This window comes from Ptychodera flava, chromosome 6 (assembly GCF_041260155.1).
Source record: "Ptychodera flava strain L36383 chromosome 6, AS_Pfla_20210202, whole genome shotgun sequence".
NCBI lineage: Eukaryota > Metazoa > Hemichordata > Enteropneusta > Ptychoderidae > Ptychodera > Ptychodera flava.
In genome coordinates, this window is record NC_091933.1 from 14,419,997 (window position 1) to 14,438,961 (window position 18,965).

The 18,965-nt window shown below is 38.3% G+C and overlaps 1 protein-coding gene across 1 annotated transcript; it reads right to left on the reverse strand.

Annotated features, from left to right (window-relative positions):
• Positions 1-13,413: 13,413 nt before the first annotated feature.
• On the reverse strand, positions 13,414-18,714 carry LOC139134925 (ectonucleotide pyrophosphatase/phosphodiesterase family member 7-like). Its single transcript, XM_070702023.1, has 4 exons — positions 18,413-18,714; positions 17,073-17,266; positions 14,923-15,471; positions 13,414-14,177 (listed from the first exon to the last, which is right to left on the reverse strand). Exons 1-4 carry the CDS (start codon positions 18,648-18,650, stop codon positions 13,854-13,856), a joined length of 1,305 nt encoding a protein of 434 aa, XP_070558124.1. The 5' UTR covers positions 18,651-18,714; the 3' UTR covers positions 13,414-13,853.
• Positions 18,715-18,965: the final 251 nt, after the last annotated feature.

Consider the following 18,965-nt stretch of genomic DNA (forward strand, 5'->3'; position numbering starts at 1 on the left):
CTGACCAGTTCAGACTTCGTCCGGTTCGATCGCGCACAAAGAAGTATGGAGATCGTTCGTTTAGTGTGGCAGCTCCCATACTCTGGAACAGTCTTCCATTAGATATTCGGCGTTCTCCTAGCCTGTCAATTTTTAAAACTAATGTTAAAACTTTCCTTTTTATTTGGCTTTTTAGACTTTGGTTTTAGATGGTTTTATTGTAGTTTTTTTTTTTTATTACTGTTTTAATTGCTTTTTGTGATATGTAAATTTTCTCACAGCGTCCTTGATCACTTTGTTGTGGATATTGACGCTTTATAAATAAGTTATTATTATTATTATTATTATTATTATTATTATTATTATTATGTTCTCCTAGCCTGTCAATTTTTAAAACTAATGTTAAAACTTTCCTTTTTAAATCTGCTTTTTAGACTTTGGTTTTAGATGGTTTTATTGTAGTTTTTTTTATTACTGTTTTAATTGCTTTTTGTGATATGTAAATTTTATCACAGCGTCCTTGATCACTTTGTTGTGGATATTGACGCTTTATAAATAAATTATTATTATTATTGTACTTGGGCCTCAGCCCAAGTACATTTGTTTTCATTCCGTGGGAAAAAACTCTGTAAGGTATAACCATTTCTGGCTGAGACCAGGGAGGGCAAAATGTCTTGGCTTCATCTTTCTTGGCATAATAAATGGCGTAATGATGCTAACTTAATGGAAGTGCTGCTCTCAGCCAGTCATGAATAAGTGAGATGTGAATATAAATGCTTCTCTATCTGAGTTTTTGCCACAAAATCTTCTGAATATAATCAAAATGTGCATCGAAATGCAACAATTAATGCACCCTCCGTTTCCTAGGCGATGGCACGACCCTTGCTACACCCACTGGACGAGCCAAAGTGGGAGGGGTAATTTCAGTTTGGTTGAACAGGAGGGCTCGAGACCAGAATTTAACATTTAAACTTGAAACATGTTTAATCGCTGACAAGATGTGGACTAGTGTTAATCAAAGTGAAAGTTTGAAAAGGAAAGATTTTATATCCCGGACACAATGAAAAACATCACGACTGGAAACTGTACCCCCAGTTGAGAATAGTAATGCCCACAGCTATGGAGAACACTTATCCTTGAGCTGAGAAAACCAGACCATCATTTCGAAATAGAGCTGCAGATTCGAGAAGCTCGTTGAAAATAGCTAGGTACACCCCATAAAGGGGTGGTTTCGAGTTTTGAGGGCAATTTCGCCTCCTTCATATGGAAATCGTACGTTTGTTTTCCAGGAGAACACACCATTTGACACAAAATTTGCATGTAAAGGGGTCGCCAGTAAGTACGTGGTCAAATCTGGCATAAGAAACAATATGAAATGTTGGGTAAAGCCAGTCCAAAATAAACTGATTTGAACTTTTGTGTTTTGTAATTTATACCACTGCAGTAACATTACCTTTTTTTGACAACATCACACAATGTAATACGTTTTGAAACTGAATACTCCGACGTATTCTGTGTCTCCTTTGCTAAAAAATACGGTATGCCGATTACCATGTAAGGAGATGATGACGTCAAGACAGATGTAGTGCGTTTGGTCCTGGATGGTGCACGAAGTTTTGTCGAGGTAGCTTGTGTATTTATTTCCTAAATGGGAGAGATTAGGGTCGATCTAAACGAAGGCCGAAGAATGTTATGATATTCTAAGCGAGCTGAACTCTAACGCGAATGGTTGGATAATTTGGAGGATGTCTAGAACCGGGGTCTAGAATGATCTCGTATTGAATTTCAACTGCGTCACAAGTTTGCGAAATGAGTATTCCGTCGAACGGTCAACGAACGATGTTTTAGAAATCTGGAGACATATGGCACATCGCATTTTTATTTTAGTATTTTATATTTTACAAAAGATTTAAGAAGCAATGATTTTGTCGAAAATTCTGAAAAAATATAGGAAGATTTGATCGCGAACACATTTTCACTTGGGGTCAACTAGCCCTGCGTACGATGCTGTGTGTTCCGCTACAGCTAATAGCCCCGCTCACCACAGCCCTGCAAAGACCCGTACGTAGGGTCGGCGATTTCAAATCCATTTTGGGACTTCACGTAAAAAGCCAAATTACTGCCGAAATTCAGCGTTCTTGGGCCCAAGTCGTATCCCAGCCTACCTCAGCTACTCGATCGCTTCCAAAAATGATAGTCTTTTATTCACTTCTCGTAAATAACCGTCGATGTCGGCAACTCTATCTCGCTAGCCCTGAGTACGATGCTGTGTGTTAGCTGTAGCACATAGCATCGTACGCAGGGCTAGGGGTCAACCGGATGCGCTATTTTGCGGGTTGCGGGCTGCGGGTTGCGGGCATGAAAAAATGTGTGTTTTTTGATATAATTTTCGCCCTTCTCACACTTCAGATTAGTTCAACCGCCGATAAAAGCACAATTTTCAAAATCGTTTTCAACGCCGTTTCAAATAATTTTATTGTGGTGAACACGATTATAGTCCTAGGAAACTTTTCAAAGTCACGCTGGATCAAATGCTTGAAGGGGCATACCGGCATGGAGCGACTATCATACTGCAGGTGCAAGTCATACGTTCATGATATTAGGAGATAAATTATTGAGAGCTGCAGAACACAAACTCATCCAAAAATATTCCTATTAGATCGATTCCTGAAAATAAGGCAACGCACCGGCGTGTTTTTCCCCACTGAAATTCTCGCGTAAAATGTTAGCAGAATGTCGTTCTCTGAGGTCGCGACCTCGCTTGAACCGAAACGGCAAAGTAAACTAAGTCCTTTGTTGTACGTCTTTTTCTTTTCAAAGATTTCATGAAAAATACACGGCATTTACAATACACATCACTTCTACGCTTTTTTAAGTCAAATCTTTCCTTATGCATTGCATTTAACTAGGCATTGTTTAATTTTCTGTATGAGTTGCCCTGGAACCGAATTGTGAATGGATGCATTACAAAGAATTTACTTCCTATGGCCTGATACAAGAAATGTAACAATTTTCATTCCGCGATAAGTGGCGACATTTCCGAGGCGCGATTTTTTTTTGTCAGTCTGGTATTACGTATATTTTCTCACTCACATCCATGGCAAGAAAGAAAGTGATTCAGATCCCTAATTATTTGTAATGGCCAGGCAGCTCGGAATAAATAATTGGTCCTCGGAATCGCCGCTTTTAGTTTAGCAGATTTTGATTTTTTCAGAAACATGACGTATTTTCACCCATTTGGTTTGGTCTGTTATAGCATCTTTAGTCCAAAAAATCAAGTTTACAGCATTGATGTTTTCAACAGCCTTCAAATATACAGTATTACGTTAAAATACACCATATAGTAGTGTTTCATTAATTTTAACCATCTTGACCTGATGGTGAAATATGGACTTCGCAGGAAAAGGGATACTGTACGATAGACCTGATCATCATTATTGATAATAGACACATTCTAAAGGTTTTATTTCTTATATACTAAATGCCATATTACATATATTAGAAATCTAGCCATAATTCTAAAAACCCGCAGCCCGCAACCCGCACTTTAGCAGATACCGGGGTCAACATGGGGTCGCAGCCATGTTGCCTCAAAACTTATTTCTGTCTGCACTCAAACTCAAAAATGTCGGACATGAACCTGAAAAATCGATGCAATTTCGTCAAAATTCGGCGAAATTTCAGCCTATAGACAAAATTTCATCTAGGTAAGGTAATTTACTGAAATTTGATCGACAAATAATCCTGAGCTTGAACGTGACAGCTCGCCTTCTCCGGGAAGTCAAGTATCCAGCTGCCCATACACAGTTGCCCATATGGCCAGGTTTATGAGATTGTTTTCAAGCGAGCGAGCCAATAGAGCTAGAGGTCTGAGTTTTGGTATATAGGAATAACTTAGCAATACAATTATTTTGACAAAATGTCACGTGACCTCAATGACCTTTGACCTCAAATAGATATATTTGTCCACAACTCAGTAACCACAAGTGCTACACCCTTCATATTTGGTATGATGGGACACCTTATGACACCACATATTGTACCTCATTAATTATGTGCATATCTAATTCTGAGCAAGCCAACAGAGCTGGATGTCCGATTTTTGGTATATAGGGATAACTATAGGGTAGAAATCTAAATATGCCCATCTAAATATTAGACATCTACCATCGAGAACAAAAGAAATTTGCTATAATTTGAATATTTAAGGAGTTTAAGTAATTTTCACTATAAATAAAGAACCCCTGCCTCAAACTCCACAAAAGTTGCTAGACATATTTTGCCGTTGTCATGCCATTGCTTCGTTTAATAACCAGTTAATCAATGCCTAATTGACAGGAGGAAATTCAAGACCATATTTGAATAGTAGTATATATTGTCCTCAAAATTACTCTATCACGGCCCAAGTACTCATTGCCTTCAGCAATACTGCCTTGTTATTATTATTATTATTATTATTATTATTATTATTTATGGTGATTTGTAATTTTTAGAAAAAATATTTATTTTGGCAGATTGGGAAAATTTTTCCATGCCAGGAAAAATAGCAAATGTTGGAACATGAAAAAAAATTGCATTTGGCACTGACTACCTGACTTCTAAGATCTAATGGTACATCTTTAATTTACATGCAGGAGAAACCAAAGAATGCATGTAACTTGTCAGTTACAAGGACAAATATACCTACCATATACATCCCATAATATAAGGGATATTAAAGAATGTGTGATGTGTAATGTATAATCAGATTAATAATCAATTGGCAATGAGATGGACACTATTAGGTTGAGTGAAAAATCATCCTCTAGAGTGGCACCTATTGTGGCCCATGGTGCCTGGGACATCCGTGAAGAGTTGGACATCTGGTCCTGGGGTCCACTTGGCTTTGAGGGGGTTGGCAAAGTCATTGCAGGAAGGGAGTAGAGTCCCACTACTATTAGGTATTCTACTGGAACTCATTGGGTAGTGTGGCTGGGCCACATAGTGGAGAAGTGTTGCTGTGACGTCACGGGGCAGATGGAACTTCTGTTTTGTGAAGGTTGTCTTTCCATCCCACCATGCTCAAGTATGACCACGGGGATTATTTTGAAGGTAAGGGTTTTGCTGGTAGATAATCCAAATTTAAATGCTGACTGAGTAGAACTACAAGGAATGTCAACTCAGGACCAAGTTGTAAAAGGACCATTGGGTCATGGGAAGGAGTGGTCAGAAAGGCAACTCATTTGTTTCATTTCAAAACAAAATGGCATGCATACTTTCTTATTCAAAATTCAGTTTTTCCGACTTACATTCACAGACTTTCTTAAATATGACACAGCTGTTTTGACAGTTTTTTAACCTAAATTCAAATTACCTTTTAGTAAACATTTGGCTCTTTTCTATAACATAGCATTGCTTAATATTGCATTTTTTACTGCTTTGCAAATTCTTTTTTATTTGCTGTTGACCACACCCTCCCAAGGTCTAATGGTGATGATTCTAGAAGTCATTAAAGATTATCAAGAATGTCATCATCATGTCCAACAGAACAAAGTGAATTACTGCAAGTCAGGGGTAATTAATGAGATCAACTTCTAACTTAAAGACAAGAAATATCAAAATTTAATTATAATTCCCAGTTATAATTTCTGTTCTTATTTCCTGCAGCCTGAGCTTATGGCATTGGCTATGAGATATTTTCAACTTGTGGTTGTTGTTCCACTTTTGGCATTGACTTCTCTCTGCGTTGATTGCTGTAACTGGATCTGTTGACTCATTGCTGTCAAATATAGGTTGATGCAGTGTTGTCACTTCTGTCTTTTCTAGCCTTTACTTTATAGGACTCTTTGGTCAGATTGGTGCCAGACATTTGCACAATTTGTGTGTTTGAGATACTGTATCTGCTTGCAGTATCCTGTCTGACTCTTCCAACCATTTTCTCCATCCAGTTTCACTTGGACACTGTCTCCTGGTAACACCCCCGGCAGGCTTTTGGCTCCATGCCTTAGTTTGAATTCTTATTCATACCAGTATTGTTACAACGCAGGCCCATATTCAGTTTTATAATGCTTGGTCGAGAGTGTCTAATACGTCACCGGATGTCTTTCAAGATTTTATGCAGATTAGGATGGTCATTTTAATGTTACTGTCGACCAGGTGCTCACCAGATGTGTTCTCTGACTGCACAGAGGGGACTGCTTAACATCTGAAAAGAGCACGCCTGTCTGACCTGGGAGATTGCTGCACAGCTGAAAACACAGGAACTACAGCACTGACGGAACCAATGCAAGAGTTGCAGGACTGTCAATGTTATCTGTTCAGTGTGTAAAGAAGGTGAGAGGTAAAACGCTATCGTCGATGTCAAACAACCGTGCCATCAAGTTGCGGACTGTGCCATTTGTACTGGATCCAACCATGCTTATCTTCGCATTGCCATGTCACATTAAAAACTGGCCTGTTAAAGTTGAAACCATGCTTCGCAGACTTTGTGGAATGGACTGGTTAAAGTCATAGTCCTTCAAGCTCTCGACCAATTGGGGTAACTTTTGTACATTTTACAAATCTTATATACAATTATTGTACTCTATAGTATAGGCTTCAAATCTTCACTGTCTGTGTCTCGTAATTTCTTCCCTAACAGTTACTGCAGGCTTTACCTTTTGATATACAGCTCTGACCACTTCCAAGCTAGGTTCTCCTCAGCGTGACTTTTTACTGCTATTATAAGCAGTATGTACAGATTTGGCATATCCCATCATCATTTGATGTGGACTCCTTCATGTTGCTGCTACTGTAGTTACATGGTACATGTAGCTTATTAATGCATGAAATATGTCATCATGCTTTAGGATTTTCTTAGCTATGTTCACTACACTTTTCGTCTCCCCATTGGATTGTGGGTAATGTTGACTAGATGTGGACTGGTGCATTGAAATCCATACAAGTTGCTGAATTCTTGGAAATCTGTTGATGTAAACTGTTGCCCATGTCAGAGAATATTTCTTCTGGGATTTCCCATCTGGCAAATATGTTTTGCCACATTCCAATGACTGAAGAGCCGGTGGTACTGGACATGTGTACATAGTCTCAACACATGCTGCAGAAGTTTGTGACGAGCATAAGTGTCTTGTTATTGAGCTGCATCTGCAGCTATTTTTCTGCCATGGTCTCTCTGGTAATGGCATTGCCATCACCAACTCTATCCACTTTGTCGGTCTATCTTCCATTTGATATCGCTGGTGGTGCCTGGGCACCACACTGCCTGCATTGCTTAATTGTTCACGGCAGTTTAATTTGTCACAACTTGATGTTCCCCTTGAATTTTTATCATGACCTGTTCTCTTATCACGGTTGCTATGACAATTCTGTCCCAATGGATGAATTTCTTCTTTGTCACTTCTATTGCTTGTTCAGGCTATCCTAGACATGTATTCTAGGACTTTTCTCAGTTGTTCATTGTCCATTGTTGCTGATTTTGTCCATCTTGTCCTTGTTCCTGGTTCCATCACTTCAAGGTTGTCAACATGTCTCATTTCTTCTTCTGTATCTGGTGCTCCAGATCCTGTCATGCTTTGTCAACTCTGCAGCCAGTCCAGGCCCTGTAATGTGTATTGGGCAAGCTCATTATCTTTTACTATTGTATAAAAGAAATTACAGCTGATGGCAAATCATGTTGTCTACAGTTAAAGAATTTAACCTGTACTCCCAGAAAGCATCAATGAATGCATTCAGTTGGTTTGTTGGCCTGAAGAAATTTTCTGGTAGGTGGACTCCCTTGTAGCTGGTCCCTGTAATTAATGGTGCAAAGCAAATACCTCTTTCCTTTCACTTCTTCATTAAGTTTGGTGAGATCCATGGTAATTCTAACTTTTCCTTTCTGCTTGTGTCCCATTGCCATTGGCACACACCTCTCAATCTGTGCATTCCTCCTCCTATGGAGGATATGGTAGAGATGGAGCCATATAGTAACAACATATCTGTTATGCAAATGATATGTGACAACATTCCTAACTTTGACTAATAAAGTGATTCAGTAGCTTCACTGGATTACTTTTGATTTTGACACTTTTGGACCATTCTTGATGGGTGTAGCATGCTAGTAGGGTACGCTTACCCTTTCCGGATGCCTGGTACCACCACATATTTCTTATATACATGGTTCAAGATGGACCTTTTAGAAATTGTTATTTTTCTGTTTTTGCGACCTGGTATTTCTATTACCTTGAATGATTTAGATTTTTGGGTTTGTTGTGACGTCACATGTTTGAAAGTATTGGAATTGGAATGCGCCTTGTTGTATGGACACTGTATGGTGTATGCATGTTGACACCATATGACTTTGCATCATCTTTCATCTGTATTCTTACTGGCTTCCTATTGAATAGGATTATGTATTCAAACTTCTTTGCCTTACAACTCTGTTGGTCGCCTTTTCAGAATACATTGTTGTTTCTATATACAGCCTTATCTACTGTCTTCTATAGATTTGTGTTAATAGATAATCTGATGGTGGTACCCATCAACATGGTAGTCATGGCAACTCATTCTATAGCTACAGATGCTTTCCTGTAGGATGATTGGAATAATTTTGAAATTTCCAGGTGGTTGTACAGGGCATCATTGCAACTTCATTCTCAGAATGTTCTTATCTGAAAACTTTTGTCCTTCAGCTTTCATCCTCGGTATGTTACACTTCACATCAATTCTGATTAACTGGGATTAAAGTGTCACTTAAAACATGTTTTAAAAATATGTCATGTCCACCCCAGGCTTCAAGTACTTCACTTTGTTGTGAAAGACTTTTCATATTCAGCTCTCTTTTATGTGGTACTTATACACACTTTTTAATTTCTTGTCCATTTTTTGGCAATATTTAATGTAATGTTTGTGCCTTTCCTATGATGATTACTTTGTTTTGTTTTTCTCATAAATTGATAATTGAAATGATGTTTTTGAATGTTTCTAACTTTCAATTTGAAATGATATTTTTGAAATGTTATATTTCATAAATTGATAATTGATAAATTGAAATATTACATTAAAAAACTTAAGTGGATTTGATTAATTTTGTTGCGTTTTCATTTTCCCCTTTAGCCAAACTTTCTCAATCACCGGGCGACAGTTTGTATCAATTTTTGATATCTTGCAGAGATATTATATTTGGAAATACAACTATAACGTTGGAAGGAAGTACTTCAATTTTAACCTCAGTCATTGCCTGTTGAATTTAGAGATGTACCAAACTTCACCAAAGGACAGAATGTTTTGCCATGCATTTATCATTTGACTGCTTTATCACCATAATTTTTAAAACAAAACAAACCGCTAACCAATGCAGGAACTTATAAAATCAATTGCATTCGCATCAGTGGTTTGTGTATTGCATGCATTCCAGAAGCAGTAAGAGCAAGCAGTGACCTGGAGTGATACGCCATCATAGTCAAGAGATGTTCCTTAACCCTTTTAGTGCCAAAGTCAATTTTTGTCACCTTTATAAATTTTAGACCCAACAGTTGACAGAGCTGTATTATGTAGAGAATAACTTTTTGTGACACATGTATTAATGAAGAAGGTGGATATCTTTGATAGCTCTTTGAAGGATGGCCTGACCAAAAATGGCAAAATTGGCTGCAAAAATACAAAATTGATGATTTCATCATCATTTCAATATATTACATTAATTATCAGATAAAGTCTAGGAACCTGTATACCAAATATCAAAGCTATCAGATAAGTAACTTTTGAGAAACAAATATTTTTACCAAAAATGGCAAAAATTGACCCAAAAATACAAAAATTGAAGATTACATCACATTTCAATATATCACACTAAGACAACCCCTAGGAACCTGTATACCAAATATCAAAGACATCAGACAAGTAGTTTTTGAGAAACATTTTTTGACCAAAAATGGCAAAAATTGCACCAAAAGTACAAAACTGCAGATTTCCTCATATATTCAATATATCATATTAAGTTCATCTGTAGGAACCTGTATACCAAATATCAAAGCTGTCAGACAAGCGGTTTTGATGATGATGATGAAATAAAGTTTTGACCAAAAATGACAAAAAAATTCCTTAAAAATACAGATTTGTATATTTCATACAATTTGAACAAATCTAAGTTGGGTTATCCCTAGGGACCTGTATACCAAATAACAAAGCTGTCTGACCAGCTGTTATGAAGAAGATTTTTTACCAAAAACGCCTTTTTGGTGCTAATTTGCATATTTTCAACTGTATCAAAAAAATTAAAACAAATAGTTTCTCAAAATCATATTTTTCATCTAAACAACAAATATCAAATCAGTAAGTACTGCGGTTCTCAAGATATTTGAGTGGACGGACGCCTCACAAACGGACATACATACATACATACATACATACAGACTGACGCCAGACAGATACCCATCCCAATAACTAATTATACTCGGTATATACACTCCCAGAAAACTAGTTTCCTGCTCCATAGTCGCTAATATGGTACAAGCCCACTAATTCACTTCCGGGTTCGTTACCCACTGATTCACTTCCGGGTAACGAACCCGGAGATAGCTCGAAAGAAAAAGAGTGCAGACCTTGAAGTTTTGATACCTGCATTGATGCTTGTTTAGTTTGAACTTTAATGTCAAGAATTTTTGTAAAGCTATTTTTCTGCCTGAAACAAAATGCAGACTGTTGTGTTGCCGAAGAAACTGACCAGTCCCTAAGGAACCGTTCAGTTTTCATGGCCGGGGGGGGGCGGGGATGGAATCCGCGAAGGGGGGGGGGGGTTCATCACTTTTTCACTGGTAGGAATGGGGGTTCACCACATTTTCAAAAACATAATACCTACAATAAAGTTCACTTTATGCCATGGCCATGATCGACCCTCTTTACAGGCCCACTTTACCATGATCGACCCTCTTAACCCGGATGCGCTATTTTGCGGGTTGCGGGCTGCGGGCTGCGGGCATGAAAAAATGTGTGATTTTTGGTATCATTTTCGCTAGTAGATAGAATAAATGCTAAAATAGTATCTAGATGTATTTGTTTATGGAATAAAAGCCGTGAACTTCTTGAATAATGCCGTTATTTTAGCTTACATCTGGTAAAGCACCACCAACGTCAGAATAGTCCATTTCCCATCCAACATTCGCCGTTGCACAGCGCACTGCCGATCGAAGCTTTCGAAATGATATGACTGAACACGGATGAGTAATAATATGAACACAAGACAGATTTCACAACTCGCTATATTAACTTTTTATGTAATGATTAGGACGGATAGTTTAAAAGTAAGTTTCGGATCGTTGACAGCACAGATGAACTGGGAGATGAACTTCGGTTCGTTGAAACTCGACACGCCTAATAATTTGTTACTTTTTCATAGAATGCCATGCCCTTCTCACACTTCAGATTAGTTCAACCGCCGATAAAAGCATAATTTTCAGAATCGTTTTCAATGCCGTTTAAAATTATTTTATTGTGGTGAACACGATAATAGTCCTAGGAAACTTTTCATAGTCACGCTGGATCAAATGCATATGGAGCGACTATCATGCTGCAGGTGCAAGTCATAGAATATGTTCATAATATTAGGAGATACACAATTATTGAGAGCTGCAGAACACAAACTCATCCAAAAATATTCCTATTAGATCGATTCCTGAAAATAAGTCAACGCACCGACGTGTTTTTCCCGCTGAAATTCTCGCGTAAAATGTTAGCGGAATGTCGTTCTCTGTGGTCGTGACCTCGGTTGAACCGAAACGGCAAAGTAAGCTAAGTCCATTGTCGTACGTCTTTTTCTTTTTAAAGATTTCATGAAAATACACGGCATTTAAGTACACAACACTTCTACGCTTTTTGAAGTCAAATCTTTCCTTACACATTGCATTTAAGTAGGCATTGTTTAATTTTCTGTATGTGTTGCCCTAGAACCGAAATGTGAATGCATTACAAAGAATTTACTTCCTATGGCCTGATACTAGAGATGTAACAATTTTCATTCCGCGATAAGTGGCGACATTTCCGAGGCGCGAATTTTTTTTGTCAGTCTGGTATTATTTCTCACTCACATCCATGGCAAGAAAGAAAAGTGATTTCAGATCCCAAATTATTGTGATGGCCAGGCAGCTCGGAACAAATAAATTGGTCCTCGGAATCGCCGCTTTTAGTTTAGCAGATTTTGATTTTTTTTCAGAAACATGACGTATTTTCACCCACTTGGTATGGTCTGTTATAGCATCTTTAGTCCAAAAAATCAATTTTACAGCATATTGTTTTCAACAGCCTTCAAATGTACAGTATTATGTTAAAATACACAATATGGAATATGTTGTGTTTCATTAATTTTAACCATCTTGACCTGATGTTGAAAATATGGACTTGGCAGGAAAAGGGATACTGTACGATAGACCTGATCATGATTATTGATAATAGACACCTTCTAAAGGTTTTATTTCTTATATACTAAATGCCATATTACATATATTAGAAATCTAGCCATAATTCTAAAAACCCGCAGCCGCAGCCCGCAACCCGCAACCCGCAGCCCGCAACCCGCAACCCGCAGCCCGCACTTTAGCAGATACCCTCTTAACCAGCGGGCCACCTTTGGTGGCCCACTAGAACAAAGTTGACTTTACATAATGGCCCATGACCCTCTTAACCAGAGGGCTGCCTTACCGGCCCACTACAATAAATATACTTTATGTATTACCCATGACCCTCTTAATGGACAGACGCCTTTGGCGGTCCACTCCAATTCGGTTTACTTCATGCAATGGCCATGATCGACCCTCTTTACGGGCGGGCCACTACAATCAATTGACTTTATTGTAATACCCCATGACCATCTTAACAGCCTGATGCCTTCAGCGGCCCTGTCCAGTAAAGTTTACTTTATGCAATGGCCATGATCGACCCTCTTTACCAGCGGGCCACCTTTGGTGGCCCACTAGAATAAAGTTGACTTTACATAATGGCCCATGACCCTCTTAACCAGAGGGCTGCCTTTGGCGAACCACTCCAATAAAGTTTACTTTATACAATGTCCATGGACATAAGTTGTCTATGGAAATGAAGTTAAAAATTGCCTTACAGTCGTCCTAATTAACAGACGTTTGCATGGATGTGGCTGAGAAGTTTGTGCACTGGCATCTCTGCTACACGAATAAAGTGCGCCGCATACCGGAGTTCAAAACCAAACCATGCGGGTAAATTTGACATATGGGTTTTGGTTATTTATCGGGGGGGGGGGGGGGTCATCAAATTTTTTCATCTGACAAGGGGGGGGGGTCATCTTTTTTTCAAGAAAAATGCAGGGGGGTCTATATTTTTTTTAACACCGGCGACAGGATTTTGCCGGGGCTCCCCCCTGGCGGTAAAAACTGAACGGTCCCTAATTTGACATATGAACTGCAGGTGGACGTTTCTGTGGACTTTTCATTCAACATGGTGATTTACAGAAACGTTATCAAGATTTGCCTTTATTCATCGAGTTATATTTAAGTATAATAAACATGGGATAGAAGACACTAATATTCATCGATATTGATTCTGAGTCTGACAATGGTGTTGATAGAAGACTGGTGGAATTATAGCACTGACCAGAACTAGGTGTAAACAGATAATGGCTGTTTATACATGTAGAGTTGACTTGTGACACTGTGATAGGGTCAGCAATCACACCATACAACATCACCTTTATACCCACTTTAAACTGCATATTCCATTACAACAAATGCTGGTGAAAAAGGCAATATGTAGGCCTATGTGTACAAAACCTAATATTTTTTGAAATCAAGCTCATCAGGCCGTAATAAAAGTATGTGGTATCATGTGTATGCATTTATATAGCTTATCAGACATAGATCAAGACATAGGTCAAATTAGGTCGAATGTCTACTTTATGAATCTGATTGGCTGAGCAGTGCAACTGCATACAAGCAAACAAGCCCGCTGACCACGACTGTGAAGAAGTCCCCCCTCGACGACACAGCGCCACCTACGTCACTGCTCAACAAAGTCTTGACGATTTCCAAAGACCCGTTATTAGGAGCTGGTTCCAACTGTAAAATCTGGCACAGCAGAGGATAGATGTCTACTGAATTGAATGGTTCGCTGATATAACCAGTTTTGAAATCTGGTCCAGTTGCTACAAATATATTCTTCATCGTCATGTCCTGGTTGTCAAAGCCATGGCCTCCTACCTGACCATTTGGTACCCATTTCTGAAAACAGAAAATATGTATTAATATTAATATTGTGTCAGATTGATATGACAAAGTATTGTTCGTGGAACTTTTCATCTGTACGATAAAAATTTTTGAATGAAAACAAACATGCCATCCCTGACCAACACTATGTGTGTCATTTTATACCTGATTTGGCTAGGGCATTTTATGAATGAAAAACTCAACTATTCAGTCGCTTTACTTTTTTGCAGCACTCTCCCAATCCCTGGTTCTCGTATTTGTTCTGTTTGACCTTGACTATTTACCAGGTATAAGTGTTTTGTTCTCCTTGACACTTGCATCAAATAAATCAATTTGTTCAGACATAAAGCTGATATGCAACAGGTCTCTTTCAAGTAGCATGCGCCTATGGGGACTGATTTTCGGACTCCATTTTTTACATGCAGTAAATTGCTGGTATATGCTTGTGGACTAAGTTGAAGTTCATGGATGAAATTAAATTTCGCCGTCTTTTTTTCTGGAAATCGAAAACATTTGGATGCAGCCATTTTCAATTTCATAAATCGGTAAATTTTAGGTAATATGTTTCAGAATCGATATTGAAAAAAGTTGCATGGTGACCCCTGATTTTTACTGTAAAATTTGAAAGAAAATGGTCGAAAAGTTACTGGTTGTAGTAACAGTATAGTCCTTTCAGTTTCACGGCGCATGCTACCTTTGACTGTTAAACGTCGGCAAAGGAGTACAAGTTTTAATTGACACCAAACTAGTAATAGTTTACCGTGGCTATTTCCCATGGTCTGTCTGATATCGCAAATATTGGTAGAATGCGATAATGATCTCGATAGTTGAACCTGTCTGGGATATCCTCCTTCATATACACCGACATATTAGGATGTGCATCCTTCAAATTATCAAAGACTGCATCTAATCTTCCCTCTTTTGGTTGAATCATTGCAACTGGTCCATAGTCAGCAATCACGTGGTACACATCATTTGGGTCGATGTAATTATAAAGTTCGATCTTCATATCGTCAAAGATTTCTGACATTCCGTGGTCGCTTACTACGATGATGTTCATTACGTCAGTCAAACCATTTTCATCGATCTTTTCCATGAGATAACCGAGTGTATCGTCGCATTGTCTCACCATATCACGTCTTTCATTAGAATCAATGCCATTGTAATGTCCAACGTTGTCAGGTTGGTTGAAGTACAAAGTTATGACATCGATGTCTTCATCCAAAAACCAACTTATTACGGTATCAATGCGTTCATTCCACGGAACAGTGGGGTCATTGTTTCCGATGTAAACGTTGGGATATAGTCCCTGATGACAATAGTTGGAAAACACGAAGCAAGTGACAACGATTTACTGAACAAAGTCAATACACCATCTCTTTTCACTTTGATTCTCAGCGCTGTGGTAATTGCAGGGATATTATCAATTGCTATGATGAAGACAAAACTGTGACACCGGGAAATATTTGTTCACGTGAAACTTGTACAACTTAAGTCTTATATCGTTAATTTTTCGTTCTCGTGAAATTCAAACTTTCATTCACTGAAAATATGAAGTATCGAAAGTTTCATACAGTCATGTTCATTGATGGCTGTTGATGAATGTATCGGCTATACAACGCTACTACGGTAAATTAATGGTACGAGTAACTGCTTCCCTTTCTGTATGAGCAATATAATCTTTGTGAAGATCTTGCATTCTGGTAAATACTCTGCATGACTGGTTAGGCCAACAAAATAAATCGTGCTCTTCCGTTAACATGGTTTTCAAAAATAGGGTAGGTCGGCAGGGAATATTTTTCCAAAATATTTTTATTTTTAAATATGCATTTTTCAAGGTTTCAGGGTGGTCAAACACTGGCCACAACATTTCCAGAAAAATGTATCATACACATAACAGAAAAAAAAACCCATGAAAGACATCCTCGTTCAAGCAAAATCAAATGCCGAGTAACGAACGCGTGATTTTACAGGTTTTTTCTTTCTTTTTTTTTACTTCCACGTTTACGTAGCTTTAAAAAGTTTAGGTTCGGCAGGTGAAAAATTGGGTAAGTCGGGTTATCGGAACAGCACAATTTTTTTGTTCGGCCTTGTCGAATTCGATGAACTTAACGGATACTGCTACCGCACTAGCGAGACAAGGTACACAATAAAACTGTATACTGTCAGAATATATGGTGCATCAAAACTCTTAAACAACTGAGCGTCTTTCCAATATGACATTATTTGACTTTCTCGGGGAAGTTGTTTTTACTAACCATATATCACAGTCCCTCCACAAAATATTTTGTGGAGGGACCGTGCATATATGTATACCTAACTCTAATTTATTCATATTTATTTCGTCAAGTATGCTTCTTCAAGTTTGAATAATTTTAGTATGTGGTGTATGGTCTTAGGAATCAAAGACAGTATAACCCCCTCTACTGTCTATGTAAGAATTGCTGAGCAAACGTGTCTAAAAGTGGACGGAGACAATGAATTATCCATTAATTACATTATTACTAGAACATATTTTAACAGTAACATTGCAATGTTGCAATGTTATTCGATTTTACATATTTACTTTCATTCAGCGGATACATGATGCAATTTATGCCTCTCGATTAATCTACTCCGACAGTTACATTAATGTCTCCGTATTCAAATTTCTCTGTACAAGTATTCGACACATTTGCTACACAAATTTTTGGGAAGTATGACTGGGCAAATTTTATGCAGTCACATGATTGAATGGCTCTAGTGTGTACATATAACCATGATTTTTCTTGGACACCAAAATTTTAGCCGTATAACCGTAATTTGCTTTTCAGTTGCTGGAAGAATGCTAAAAGAACACCAAAAGTATCCAACATTGGGTGCAGAATTGCCTTTATCCTGTATATTTGACAGTTATGTAAAGGTACTTACCATAATTTCAACCTCCCCACCGAAGTAGAAATAACTACCACTGGCCTTCCCCTGAAATCTGGCTGTCTGCCATATTGGTTCTGCACCCATGTCCCACCATTTTGATTGATTTCTCGTTTCTGGTGTAATTGTTTCGTTGAAAACTGGGTCATACATAATGTTGTGTACCACTCCATGACTTTCAGGCCACAGACCTGTACAGATGTAGACATTAATGCAGTCTTCGTGATATCAACAAAGGACTGAAAAATGCCAAGTGTAAGCTTATATACTAGTGATATGGTAGACTGCGATAGAAAAGAGGAATATTTATCTACGAAATAGCAGATAAGCTTATCATCAACTTGGCAGATTAAATGTCGGCATGACGTTTCTGTAACCCAAGCAGTCGACGTTTTTCAGCGTATTGAGCTTACGATCTGTCATAGACGATGATCTTCATCGGAATGATAAAAAGAAATGAATTATTATAGTTGGCCACTAGATGGCGCTGTGATCAACTAATTGCAAATATGGGGTATTTCAAGACCTCCATCTCTTTGTATTTGTGGATTGTGACGCCTAATGTTAATGGCTTCTCGGATCTTCCTCACTCTTTCCTAACTCCGGAAAGAAACATGATGAACGATTTGGTCTCTTGAATAAACACAAACGAAGTAGACACCTGCAAAAGAGAGCCAGTAGTAGGCGAAGCCCTACCTCGGCTCCGAGTCCCAGTTTCAGATAAATCGGGATACGAAATTGTAACCGAGAAGAACCATATGAAAATGCAACACGTTTGAACAATCGATTAGCTTTCTCACTATTTGTGAATATCATATTTCCGCCGTTTGTTGAGGCTGTGTGAACATAGATTTGATCAAAGCATCTTTTTCTTTCTGAGCTATGTAAGTACCATTCTCTGTTCTACATTATCCCATGTGTACATCTTTTTTAAACGCAATATGCTCAAAGTTCCCTAAATTTATCGTGCTTGTGTCATCGCCATTCTGAATGTTGGGCAAAGCATACTTTGAGATCAGTAAGTAATGGTGGTAAATGTAACCGTTATCATCAGTTGCTGTCACCTAGAGAAGTATATAAAAATCTTTCTACATGAGCGATGTAGCTAGTACCTGTTGAATTAGTTTACAATTTCCTAATCTGTTGTATTTACTTATGAGAATGGTGACACAAGCCTCCGGTCAAACTTTAAAAAACATCGTTGAAGTGTCATGGCTGCAGAACCAAGGTTTGCCTCAATCATCACAAATTGCCTCGTACATCGTTATTCTATTCATAAGGGGGAAGTTTACGTAAACTGCTTTCTGCATTTGATGTGCATTAAATGGAATACGTACCGGTGACGATGCTGAAGTGTGATGGTAAGGTCAGAGTTACGAACGCAGGCGTTACGTATGGTGCTGTAACGCCGGCTGCGATTGCTGCGTCGAAGTTCGGTGTGTCCACGTCTTCAAGATAGTCATAGCGAAATCCGTCAAATGAAACTAAAATAACTTTGTTACCTTCGACCTCTAAGGCTTGATGACTCAAAAATGACGACACGATCAAAATTGACAGTGCACGCTTGTTGAACATGATTTTAAAGTTCCGTTAACCGTCAGTCAAAACTAAGTCTTAACTTGTGGTAATGGCCTTAGCTTCACAGCTGCTGAAAGAAAACGATAATATACTGATCAAAGTCCAAAGGTTCTGCTCACAGGCCCTATGTCAAGACTGTGTAAACACCGTCACATTCTCCTAAGACAAAAGTTCAAATTTTATATGTCTTTCTGGCCCCTTGCTTTTTAAAGGATCCTGTAACTTTTTGATGATTTTTTCCACTATTTTTGATTTTCATGTTGATTACAACTTCTTGTTTTAATCCCCAAAGCATGTTGAAACACCTCGTAT